The sequence below is a fragment of the Alexandromys fortis genome, unplaced genomic scaffold (assembly GCF_014885135.2).
Source record: "Alexandromys fortis isolate MF-2015 unplaced genomic scaffold, M_Fortis_MF-2015_v1.1 scaffold_51, whole genome shotgun sequence".
NCBI classification, from domain to species: domain Eukaryota; kingdom Metazoa; phylum Chordata; class Mammalia; order Rodentia; family Cricetidae; genus Alexandromys; species Alexandromys fortis.
Window position 1 is genome coordinate 6,940,330 of NW_026067925.1, and position 12,124 is coordinate 6,952,453.

Genomic DNA, 12,124 nt, shown 5'->3' on the forward strand with positions numbered 1-12,124 from the left:
CCTATGATATAATTTAACTAGAAAGTGGCAGAAGTAACATCAGGACTCAGATCCTCTGATAATTTTGTATATGGAGTCTTTTCCATTAAGATCATCTTGTTTGCATTCTGAAGAGACTAATTTCAAAGGCAAAAATGAGATGGCAGAAGAACCCCTGAGAATAAAGGTCTAGATTCCAAAGGAAGAACAACTACATGTAAGTGCCTGTGCACATAAACACACAAGCAAGCACACACACATCCCAAAATATGAATGAGGATGGGATGACCCAGACACAAAAGTTTCAATAAGACGTTTTTAATGATCTAATTCACTAGAGCATAATTATACCTCTTATTAAATGATTAATTAATCAAAAGATTCGGAGAAAAGGTCATGCTGAATGTTAATTATACATCCTTAAAAGAATTCCAAAGATATTAACAACCATATTCATTACAAATTAATTTAATCTTTAGGAAGGCAGTTTGGCATTATCTTTAAAAATTCAAAATGCATAAATCCTTCTACCAAAAAACATAATTAAAATTTATCATGAAATAAATTTTTAGAAGTATACAAAAACCTAAAAAATAATGTTGGGTATATTATTAATAATAACAAGTTTGAGAGAAAATCTAAACATCCATTAATAAGAAAATTATGATAATGGCAAATATATCTATATGTTTATGTGTATGTGTATATGTATATATATGTGTGTATATACATATAGATATATAAAATGAAATATGCTTGGTGATACAAAATAGTCTCTAAATATGAAAAAAGAAATCAAGACATGGAAGAACCGGAACCAAAACAACCTATATCTACTTTTATGAACATATACAGATTTTCAAATATGTCCGTACAAAAACCTTAACAGTGGTATGATGGTTTAAACTGAAACACACCACCAAATGTGTGGGCTTTAAAGTACAGGCTGGACCCGCGGCTGGTGCTACTGGTAGCTGACTGGATCACAAGGGCACTAATGTCATCAGTGAAATAATCCACTGAATTCACAGCTAAACGGGGGGGGGGGGGACACTAGGAGAAGTGTTGGGGGAGAAGTGGTACCTGGTGCCTGGCTTTGACTATTTGCCCTAACAGGAACATATATGTAATTATGCCTGTCTTTATCTCTCTCCCTTTTACCCTTCCTTCCTTTCCCTCCTTTTTCTTTCTTTTTTCTTTTTTCTTTTTTGGTTTGTTTGTTGTTTGCTTGTTGGGTGTTCTGTTTTGTTTTGTTTTGTTTTTCGAGACAGTGTTTCTCTGTGTGGCTTTGGAGCCTGTCCTAGAACTAGCTCTTGTAGACCAGGCTGGCCTTGAACTCACAGAGATCCGCCTGCCTCTGCCTTCCAAGTGCTGAAATTAAAGATGTGCACCAGACTCCTTCCCTCCTTCCTTGACAAAGCCTATTCAAACTACGCAAATATTAAATTTTAAACTGAAAGAAAATAACAAGTAAAACAATCACCATTTTGGTTTTGTTTTTAAAAAGATGAAAAGGGGAGCAGACAATGGCCATGAGTGTGACCGAGAACAGACGCACAGGAGGACAATCTGAACCTTCTACCGAACAGCTCAGTAATCTTACCTGACACTTGGCACTGCAGTATTTGGCGATTCGGCATTGAGAACACCGCATCAGTTTTTCCTTCCTGTTGGAAACAATTAATTCCATGTTAAAAATAAATGAGAAACATGTATGACTGAGCAAAGAAAACACAAATCAGCATGCTGATACCACTCGTTCTGCAGAGTCCTCACATAGGAGGCGTTTTTCCTTCCTGTTGGAAACAATTAATTCCATGTTAGAAATAAATGAGAAACATGTATGACTGAGCAAAGAAAACACAAATCAGCATGCTGATACCACTAGTTCTGCAGAGTCCTCACACAGGAGGCGTTAAGACTTAGACTTATTTGGGGGGGGGGGGCTATAGCGATCTTGCTGCCCAAGCATGAGGACTGAGCTTGGAATCTAAGCACCCACATAAAAGCTGGGTTTGGCGGTGTGCACGTTTATCCCTAGTGCTAGCAAGAGCAGAAGCCAGGTGGATCCCAACACATGCTGGCTACTGTCAGCCAGCCCAAACGGTGAGATCTAAGTTCAGTGAGAGACCCTGTCTCAAAAACAAGGTGGAAAGCATTAAAGGAAGCCACACAAAGTGGCCTCTGGCTTCTATGCACATGCACAAAGAGGCATATTGGATATGCGCGCGCGCACACACACACACACACACACACACACACACACACACACACACACACGGGGCTGTGGTATCAGGTTGTAATACAGCTATTTCCTCTCAGTTTGATGAACATCTCCATCTTGATGCAGAGCGGCTATGATGACCCTCGAGAGATCCAGCCTTTTAACCCCTCACACCGGGAGAAGACCAGATTATGAGGTTGAGGAGATCCTGTCAGATTCATCCCTTCCCTCAGAATTCCAATCACCACCACATGAGTAGAGGGTTGAATAAGTCAGGGCTTCTCTGTGGCCCTAGTCACCTACAGGCCACCTACAGGCCGCCTACAGGCCACCTAGTGGATATCCTGATGTAGCTGCTTGTGAGTCACCCGGGTTCCTGTAGGTCACCTCAACAAACTCACCAGTTCAGCAGGCCAGGCTTGGGTGGAACCCTTTCTTTAGTTTTCAGTGTGCCCTCTCTATCTTAGGTGAATAGTTTCACACACACACCCAAAGGAAAGAACATACAACAAAGATACTCAACATAATTTTAACGTGCTAACCAATTTAAAACATAGGGTGCAGAGGCATTAAGAAAATTCACATCTGGGGTCTAGGGACATAGCTCACTCGGTGCCTAATATGTATGAAGTCTGAGATTCGACCCCTACTAACAACAAAAAAAAAAAGACTATTCACACGTTGTACAATCAACATTACTGCTAATTTTCTTTTCAAGCTAAATTTAATTGATATATAACAATATTCCTATCGTAAAACCTCTATTCATGGAAACATTTCTCTCTCCATAGGGAACCCCAGGTCAATACATCACCTGGACAAAGTACAGACTGGGCTTCTCTTATCTGAAATGTCTGGAACTAGACAAGCGTTTAGGATTTGAGATTTTCCTGGTTACAGTATTTTAATTGAGATGAGATAATTTAGAGCTGGGAACCAATTCTGGACACAAACATCACTTCCATTTCTCACATACTTTGTGCAAGAGCCTGAAGTGACTGCATTTTTACTGCACTTGTGACTGAACGCAACCTGATACACTTGGTCAGCACGGGATTTTCCCTCAGCGTGTGAATGCACAAAATGCCTCAGACTTTAGAGCAATTTAGGGTTTTCAATCATCTGATTGTGGATTCCCAAACTGTATTCTGTACACTTCAAATATAAAAAGACAAATTATGAGTCATCTCCCCAGATCGCCGAAATCATACATCCTAGGCACGGAGCTTATCAAGCTTCATAACATAGACTCCTGCTAAGAAATGATTTAGAAACTCCATTAAATCCCACTTCAGACAGGCAGGATTAGGACTGAGATGCATCAGAGCTGTTTTTCCCAAGTCATCTGAGCAACTACTACAACAAAATCAGACATTTAAAAGACCAAACCATAAAATTAAAAGAGCAAGTCTGGTAACATTAATGGTGCCCAACAAAGAGAAGACAGTGAACTGGTGGACAGAGTCCCGGCAGGTCAAAGCACCAACAGTCAGAATATAACAAAGTCAATGGGAAAACAGAAAGACTCAGTGTGAGCATTTACTGGTGTGCTGGGCACGGTTCCATGCTCTGTTCATCTAAGGCATGCTTAACTTGGAAGAGTCCTCTAAGATGAACAGTCTTACTGTGTCCACTTTGGAAATATTTAATATATTTTGAAGAGATCAAAAGTAGATGCTAGCTGGGTGTGGTGGCATACACCTTTAAACCCAGCAGAGACAGAGGCAGGGGGATATCTGTGATGAACCAGTGTGGTCTACATAGTGAGATGACAACCAGAGCTACATGTGAGATCCTGTCTTAAAAAATAAAAATAAATAAAAGAGAGAGAGAGAGAGAGAGAGAGAGAGAGAGAGAGAGAGAGAGAGAGAGAGAGAGAGAGATGCTACAGTAGAAATTAGCTAGGGAAGTATGAGGTGACCGTGCCATGTGACTCTGCGAGGTGACAACAACCTTACTGGAAATGAGAACTTGATCATCCGCCACCTTTCCACTGGAGGACCTGGCTGAGAGCAAGGCATGGCATGAGAGATGCCATGGAAAGAAGGGTCAAAGGGGAGCTGCCAAATTCTACACACTAAACAGCAAACCAAACCAACCGACCTGGCCTAAATTTTGCTTCTAACCATCCAATTCTACTGCCACTTATGAAGAAAACTGGAGAAAAATTGAATTTACTCATGCTTCAAACAAAAAGGCACGCAAGATGGGAAGAGAAGGCCACATCAGGCAAACTATTAAAAAAAAAAAGCCCATGTGGTCAGATCAATATCAGGAAAAGGTTAAAAGAATCATAAGAGATAAAGGAGGTCAAAGGGTAATGATAAAAGACCCCAGCCACTCACTAGCTGTCATGTATCCAGTAACAAATATATCAAGTCTCAAAATATATAGAGCACAAATAATGGACCTTTAAGAGAACAACACACAATTAAGTTAATATTTGGAAGGACCTTAAAACAATGTCTGGAATACAGGAAGCACCATGCAAGAGGTAGTTATTATATAAAAATAAATAATAATGTATACAAAATGTACAATAATGTATATGAAAATACAGACGCTCTACTGGAGATTCACTGACCAAGCAAATAAGGAAAAAGTAACTTGGCGAGTCACTTGCACCTGTCATGTGGCTGTGTCATCACATGACTTTTTCTAGCATCACTGGCCACTCCCAAAAAGTACCCAGGAGAATAAATAGTACCAGTCATTTTCTCTACCAATGGAGAGATTAGAAAACATTTTTTTTTTCAAGACAGGGTTTCTCTGTAGCTTTTGGGCCAGTCCTGGAATTTGCTCTGTAGATCAGGCTGGCCTTGAATTCACAGAGATCTGCCTGCCTCTGCCTCCCATGTGCTGGGATTAAAGGCATGCGCCACCACTGCCCAGCTTAGAAAACATTTTATAAACATACTTTTTCCCAAAGATTTATTATTTGTTATGTTTACAGTGTTCTGCCTGCAGGCCAGAAGAGGACACCAGATCTCATTACAGATGGTTGTGAGCCACCATGTGGTTGCTGGGAATTGAACTCAGGACCTCTGGAAGAACAGCAGAGCCATCTCCCTAGAAAATGTTTTTTAAGAAAAAGCAATAAAGTCTCTTCTGGATATGTGAGACACGCTTCTATATTGTCTGAGGAGCAGAGGAGTCACGATGAAAATTAGGAGATATATTTTAAGTAAATAATGAGGGAAATACCCAAACTTGTACTAAAATAATACAGAAAAATTTTAACTTTAAATATTCATGTAAAAGAAGAAAAGCTGAAACTAAATGGGCTAAACATGCAAATCAAGAATTTAAATTAGATACAGACAGTGGTGCACATCTGTGATCCAGGCACTCAGGAGATGGAGACAGGAGGATTACCTCTGAGGCACTATCTCAAAACACAAACAAACAAATAACAAGAAAAAAAAAACACATTTTATAATAATAAGGCAGAAAGTAAAAACTAAAATTGTATGGCAAATGTTTTCAATGAAACGGTACACAACACTACAACAGAATGGATCAGCAAGCAAGACAGAAAATGTTACCCAGTAACTCCTGTAAGGATGTTAGGAATAAGGAGGACTGTAACCCAAGATTCAGTCGTGATTTGAAGCAACGCTGGGGAAACAAGAGCTGCCAGGGGACTTCCAGTCTCCAGACCTGGCCACCGGCTCTCACACTGGTCACCTTCATCTACAACAAACTCAAAATACAAGTGCACGGAAACAATTGCCAATGGCTCTCAGATCTGACTTAAGTCAACGGCTATAATTATAGGAGGAAATAAGAGTAAACAGTCAGTCTTGCTTCTCTTTGTCTACCTCATTCAGAGGTTACTTCTGTTGCCTGGAAATAAGGATTCCCAACTACACAAAGTTCTGGTGTTTACTTCTAAGAAATAGTGAATGGAATCGAGATATCGATGAATATCAGTGATGAACAGCGGCCAGGACCACACCCGCTCCACCTCCCTTCCACAGCTCCCAACAAGGAGCCGCAGCGCATTCTAGCGCAGCATTGTCGCGAACTAGGCGAGATGACCCAGGCAGCAGAAGAGTTCAACTGCCGCTTGCTTTGGCCAGAAATCCCACCATGAAGCCATCAGATGGTCACAATTTTTATAAACAAATAAATAGATTTTAATTCTCAAGTTCCAAAAACAAAGCTAACTGAATCTAAGGGAAACTTTGTGAGTGCTTGTTTAGAGCAGCCAGGGGTTCCAAGTAGAGTCCCACTTTCCTCTTGGGGTGCGCTTGGGTGCTGGGGGTAAGGACCCCTGCTGAGAAGCTCTTGAACAACAGAAGAAAAAGGAGGAAGACGAAGAATCAAGGCCTGCAGGCATTTTAGAAAACACTCTCCTCTCTCTCGCTTTTAAGCGCATCAAATGAAAAACAAAGCTGCACTTCTTGAAAGCAGCAGCAAGAAATGCATACATCAAATCCAAACCAGAAATAACTAGTCATCTTCCAGAAAGGAGACCGCTTATTTTAGGCAATTCCTGGGACTAAAAGGAGAAACACTGAATGAAAATGAACGAAGAACAGGTTTTTATGTAAATCGTGAGGCTTTTTCTAAATGTGGCAAAACACAAGCAAAATGCCCTAGAAGTGTGAGGCTCCTGGTGACTCCATGTGCCCGTGGAGAACCTGCTGGGCGTGAAGGGACCACAGCACTGCCAAGGGCAAACGACCTAAAGTCACTGTCTTCTTTGAGTCTCCGGCTCTTGTGCAAGCAATGAATGAGGTTGGAGGATGATGCAAGTTATGCACGTTATCAGGGGGAGTATGGTTGTCCTGGGGTAGAGAGGCGACGAGTGGTTCATTTTCAGGTTGCAGGAGCATCCCTTTGCAAGGGCATTATCCCAAGGGTGGCAAGGGTCCACTCAGAACTGGCATTTCTCTCATAACTGAGACTTGACTGGCTATGTTGAAGACCAGTACACAGACATTTCCATTTGCCCACAATTCTTAGCACGTGCACCAAAACAATAAGAAGCCAAAAATGGTGATTTCTTTCTCAAGTTATTGAGAAGAAAATTCTGTGAAGAAAAAACAAACAGGTCTGGGATGTAGCTTGGTTGGCAGATTGCTTGTGGAGCATGCAGGCCCCTTGTGCTAGCTTCCAGGACCCTTGTGTGGAGGCACAACTAGAATTTCGACATGAAAGCGGCTCTAAGAAAATAATCCAGTTTCCCAGTGATGTACCTGCTTCGAACTTGGAGGCAAAATTTCATCGGCCCTCGGGTCTACGGTCCACACCCAGGGGCCATCAGCAAACTGAATAAAATCTCAAAGCCCAAGGTTGAGTGTGTGGCTGACTGACAAAGCAGACCCTTGGGAAAGAAATCTGAGCCGCGAAACAAGAGAATTGGGTAAAACTTACGTTACTTACAACTGTAAGGGAAAATACTGATTTGGGCAAACTGACTTAACACTACACAGTTTAAAACCAGTTATAAGGATGATTCTATGGGTAGAATTCCTAAGAAAATATTGTTCATACCACTGAGATATAAGATGGTCTTTGGGGAGATGTACATGAGGGCTCCCGACGGCTTCCATGAGCAGCTCTCAGGATTAAATCCCATGGAGAAAAACATGCTTTCTTTACATGGAGAAAGCCAAACATAACTAGGTAAATAAAGTCTAAATAGATTCTTTTCATGTAAAAAGACCATAGTAATAATATATCTTTACAAAATTTTCATGCTTATATCTTTGAAATCTGAGCATTAGGATTCATTAAAAATGGCGATGCTGTGTGGGCAAATGCTTGGCTGATTCTTCGTGGAAATTCTCCACTATGAGAAAAAGATTATCTCAATTAAAATCATGCTATTCTTCCAGAGTACTGAAATTACTATAACTCTAACTAAATGAAAGATGCTAGAAAATGCTAAACATAAGACCTCCCTTTGGCTTGAATATTCAAAACAATTTAGAGACAGGATCTTCCGTTTTCTTGTTGCCAAATCGTAATTACGCTGGTTTGGGCCCAAAGGCCTTTTTCAGAATTAAAGAGATTCACTCCAGCATCCATATAAACTAACAAATGATTTTTAATACAAAGCAACAGATGTGGTCAAAGAATATAACTCCATGAGAAACAGAAAGCAGAAGTGATTTAGGTTTGTTTTCCTGTGTTCCCTATCAGTGTATCTCACAATTCTAGCATATAAAGTAGAAAATAAGAAAACATAATGACTAATATTTCAGGGAAATTGAATCTCCTGCTCACTGGCACCAAACCCTCCTGGAAGGGAAACAAGCAATTTAAATCCTTACTAACTGTTAAACAAAGGGATGGCAAGTATCAGGGAAGGTGGCTATCCACTGGGACCTGCCCTGTCCACTGTCCTCAGATCCCTAAATTAAAGCCATTGTCTTTACGGCCAACGGGTACACAAACTCCAGTGTTCCGTGAGGGACCACAGTGAAACCATGTAGGCTGTGCACACGATTGTCGGGGAGCAATGTGAGGGACCACAGTGAAACCATGTGGCCTGTGCACACGATTGTCGGTGAGCTATGTGGTAAAAGCGGGGAGCCACCGCAGCCAAGATCAGTTGAGCAGACAGCGTGTGCAGAAAGGGCCGCGGTGAAAAGAGAATTCGGAGAAGTCATGGGCTGCCCAAGACCCGAGTTCAAACAGAAGTCACTTTCTCATGGACAGACTACTGAGTAGGAGTGGGTGTTAGGGGTGTGGTACAGGAAAAGGAAGTTAATTCCTTCAGCAACAGGATAGCTACCATGACAGACAAGCGAATCGCTAAGGCTATCTACCACGAGAGGCAAGCGAATCGGCTGAGGCTATCGACCACGAGAGATAGGCAAATCGCCTAAGTGCATTTTCAAATGGTGGTAATTCCCTCTAACTCTATGCCTTATATGGCATAGATAATTTCATTCAAGGAGATATACCACATCAGAACGGAGGAAAAATAAGGTTTTGCATGCCTCTCCCAGGGCTGCTGAAAAGGCAAAATCTACATGTGTGTAGTGGTGCTCACTCATTCAGACAGTTTACAGGCACCGCTTTAAAACCCTCATGACAGGGGCTGGAGAGATGGCTCAGAGGTTAAGAGCATTGCCTGCTCTTCCAAAGGTCCTGAGTTCAATTCCCAGCAACCACATGGTGGCTCACAACCATCTGAAGTGAGGTCAGGTGCCCTCTTCTGACCTGCAGACATACACACAGACAGAATATTGTATACATAATAAATAAATAAATATTTTTAAAAAAATAAAAAATAAATAAATAAAAAATAAAACCCTCATGACCAAGAGCAAGTGACCCTGGCCTTAAATGTTGTCTGGCATCCTGTGCTTCCTTCACTGCTTCATACAGGCTCCAAAGCCTTCACTGCTTCGTACAGGCTCCAAAGCCTTCACTGCTTCATACAGGCCCCAAAGCCTCTACCCTTGTTAATTTCAATTCAGCGTCAATGGCTGCCTAGGCTGTCTCGTCAAGGTCTAACTTGGAAGCAGTAAAAATGTTTTTTGAATCTTTCCTTTATGGAAATTAAAGCCAGGGGAGACTATTAAATCTCCAATGATATTAAAAGGCAATTATGACTTTTACCTCCCATTCGCTGTGTGCACGGTATCTGTAACAAGTTAAGGAGCAAATTAACATTCTTTTTTGAGAGCACAGATTCCAACTCTCCCCATTATACGAACAATTGTCTGCTACAAGGTTTTACAAGTTGTAGGTCATGTTGATAGTCAGTAATTGAAAATTGGTGACACTCTCGGTAATGAAGTACGCTAGGATTTTTTTTCTGGCAAGACAGACAGACGTGTGCTCACACACACACACACACACACACACACACACACACACACACGCTAGAGCCAAAATACCAAAAGAAGGACTTTTTTCAGTGATCCTAGAAACCTTTTCAGCCAACTCCTCTAGATATACAACTTTGATATCCTAAAAGTATTTGATTCTCCCTAAATCTTAAAGTCTAAAATGATAAAAAAAAAATAAAATAAAAAAAAATCTCTGGCTCTGCCCAAAGATTCAAATCAAGTACCACTTAAGTATTGCTAATACAGACACCACACGGCATAAACAAATGAAAGTACCACAGGTAAAATTCCAATGAGCTCTAACACACCAACGATGGTTTACATCCGAAAACACCAAATCCTGTGTATTCAACCTATTTTATTACTTTCTAAAGATATTTTTTCCTTTCCTTTCCTAAGTGCTTCAGACAGAACCCAGGATCACACACAACCTAGGCAAAGGATCTAAGACCAAGCCCATTAGTGTTTTCTTCTCAAATACAGCAGTATGTCTTACCGTCCATGTGGTTTCTGCCTTTCAAGATTAAGGTCCAGCTAGTCATTACAGCACATGCCTTTAATCCCATTACTTAGAAGGCAGAGGAGCTGGAGGGCAGTCTGGTCTACAAAGCAAGTTCCAGGTTGGCCAGGACTACACAGTGAAAGAGAGAGAGAGAGAGAGAGAGAGAGAGAGAGAGAGAGAGAGAGAGAGAGAGAGAGAGAGAGAACAAACTATGATAAAAAAAATCTGGATAATATGAAGTGACTAAAATCTAATTCTTTTTTTTTCCCTTTTTAATATTTTTATTGGGGGGGTGTTCAGAGATTACAAATTGATTTCTGCTTGTCCTTTACTTAAGATCTACAAATTCTGCTTGTGCAGAAGTCCAACACCTATCTCCTCCCACCAAAAGGGAACAGTCTTCTTCAAAGATGGAGGGCAGGGTACGGGCAGTCTCCATAGAAGGCAAGAGTAGGTAACGTCCACCAGACAGAGGCAGAGGGCATAAGGACTAATGATGGTCCTGCTTACTCAAAAATGAAAACCCAAATAATGGCAAACGCTGAAAGCTGAGGAGTTTCCTGAGTTATCACCACTTCCTGTTTGGCATTCTAGGCAAAACCCTACAGCATACACACAATAAGTACAGAACAACTGCAGACCGAATACAGCAGCCGGCAGCATGGGAGAAGCCAAGGATGGTGCTGCCATGGCAGTCCTCAAAGCTCCTTGGCTCCTGCACAGCAGCTTTTGTGTCCTGGAGTGCCTTCATGATTAGGCTATGTGGAAGGCTGCTGCTAAGCGCTGACAATGAGAAGCCATTTGGGTCACTGTGGGTGACTCCAGAGTAGAAACTGCAGAGCAGAGCCAGGGTTCCCAAGAAAACTGTGGCTAAAATGCAAGAACCTACAATGCTCGAGCGGGCTCTAGGAGGTGGAATCCAAGTCTTGCAAGCTGTCCTGAACATCAGCGCTGTCTTTGCTGTCACTGCCACTGTCATCTCCAGCCAGGTTCTGCTGACACGCCTCTTCAGAACCAGGAAGTGTGCTGCCCTGATTCTCCTTGGAAACCAGAACCACGTAACTGCCCTTCTTCAGCACCAGCTGCCGACTCAGCTCCTCCGCCATCTGGGAGAGATCTCGTTTCATGGCATAGGCATCTTCTCCATCTGCATAGTACTTGGGCTCCACCTCACTAACCTGGAAGTTCAGGGTGTTGGAATAAAGGTGCAGGGCAGCCCTGTTGCTCTTCCTCACATGCAGGGATACATACTTGGCATTGAAGTTCTCGATCATGGCCCGTGAGGCCTGGTCCATCAGCTTCTGGGCCAGGCCGAGGCGCCGGTGGGAATGTTTCACAGCCAGTGAGGTGATGTGTCCATGAGGGACATCATCGGGGTCCTCCTCCATCTTGGCCAGGACATAGCCCACAATCTTGCCATCCTCATCCTCAGCAATGTAGGAGAGCTGGGGCCAAGAGAGGCCGTGGTAGAAGTAGTACTTCATCTGGTAGTTCTCGGGCAGGCAAGCAGGTTGCAGTGCTGCATGTTCATCAGATCATCGGGCCGAGCACGGCGGATGTTCATATTGGCAGCAGATAGGCCTGTCAGGCTCGAGAACCACAGAG

At 42.2% G+C, this 12,124-nt stretch overlaps 1 protein-coding gene and 1 pseudogene across 1 annotated transcript in view; both read right to left on the reverse strand.

The window, feature by feature from the left end:
• Smyd3 (SET and MYND domain containing 3) overlaps window positions 1–12,124 on the reverse strand; it is a 535,421-nt gene that overhangs the window by 443,111 nt on the left and 80,186 nt on the right. The window contains exon 2 of the mRNA XM_050142970.1: window positions 1,583–1,646. Within this exon, the coding sequence (XP_049998927.1) occupies window positions 1,583–1,646 (64 nt within the window). The remainder of the gene's footprint in view (window positions 1–1,582; window positions 1,647–12,124) is intronic.
• Window positions 10,934–12,083, reverse strand: LOC126502145 (N-alpha-acetyltransferase 11-like; annotated as a pseudogene).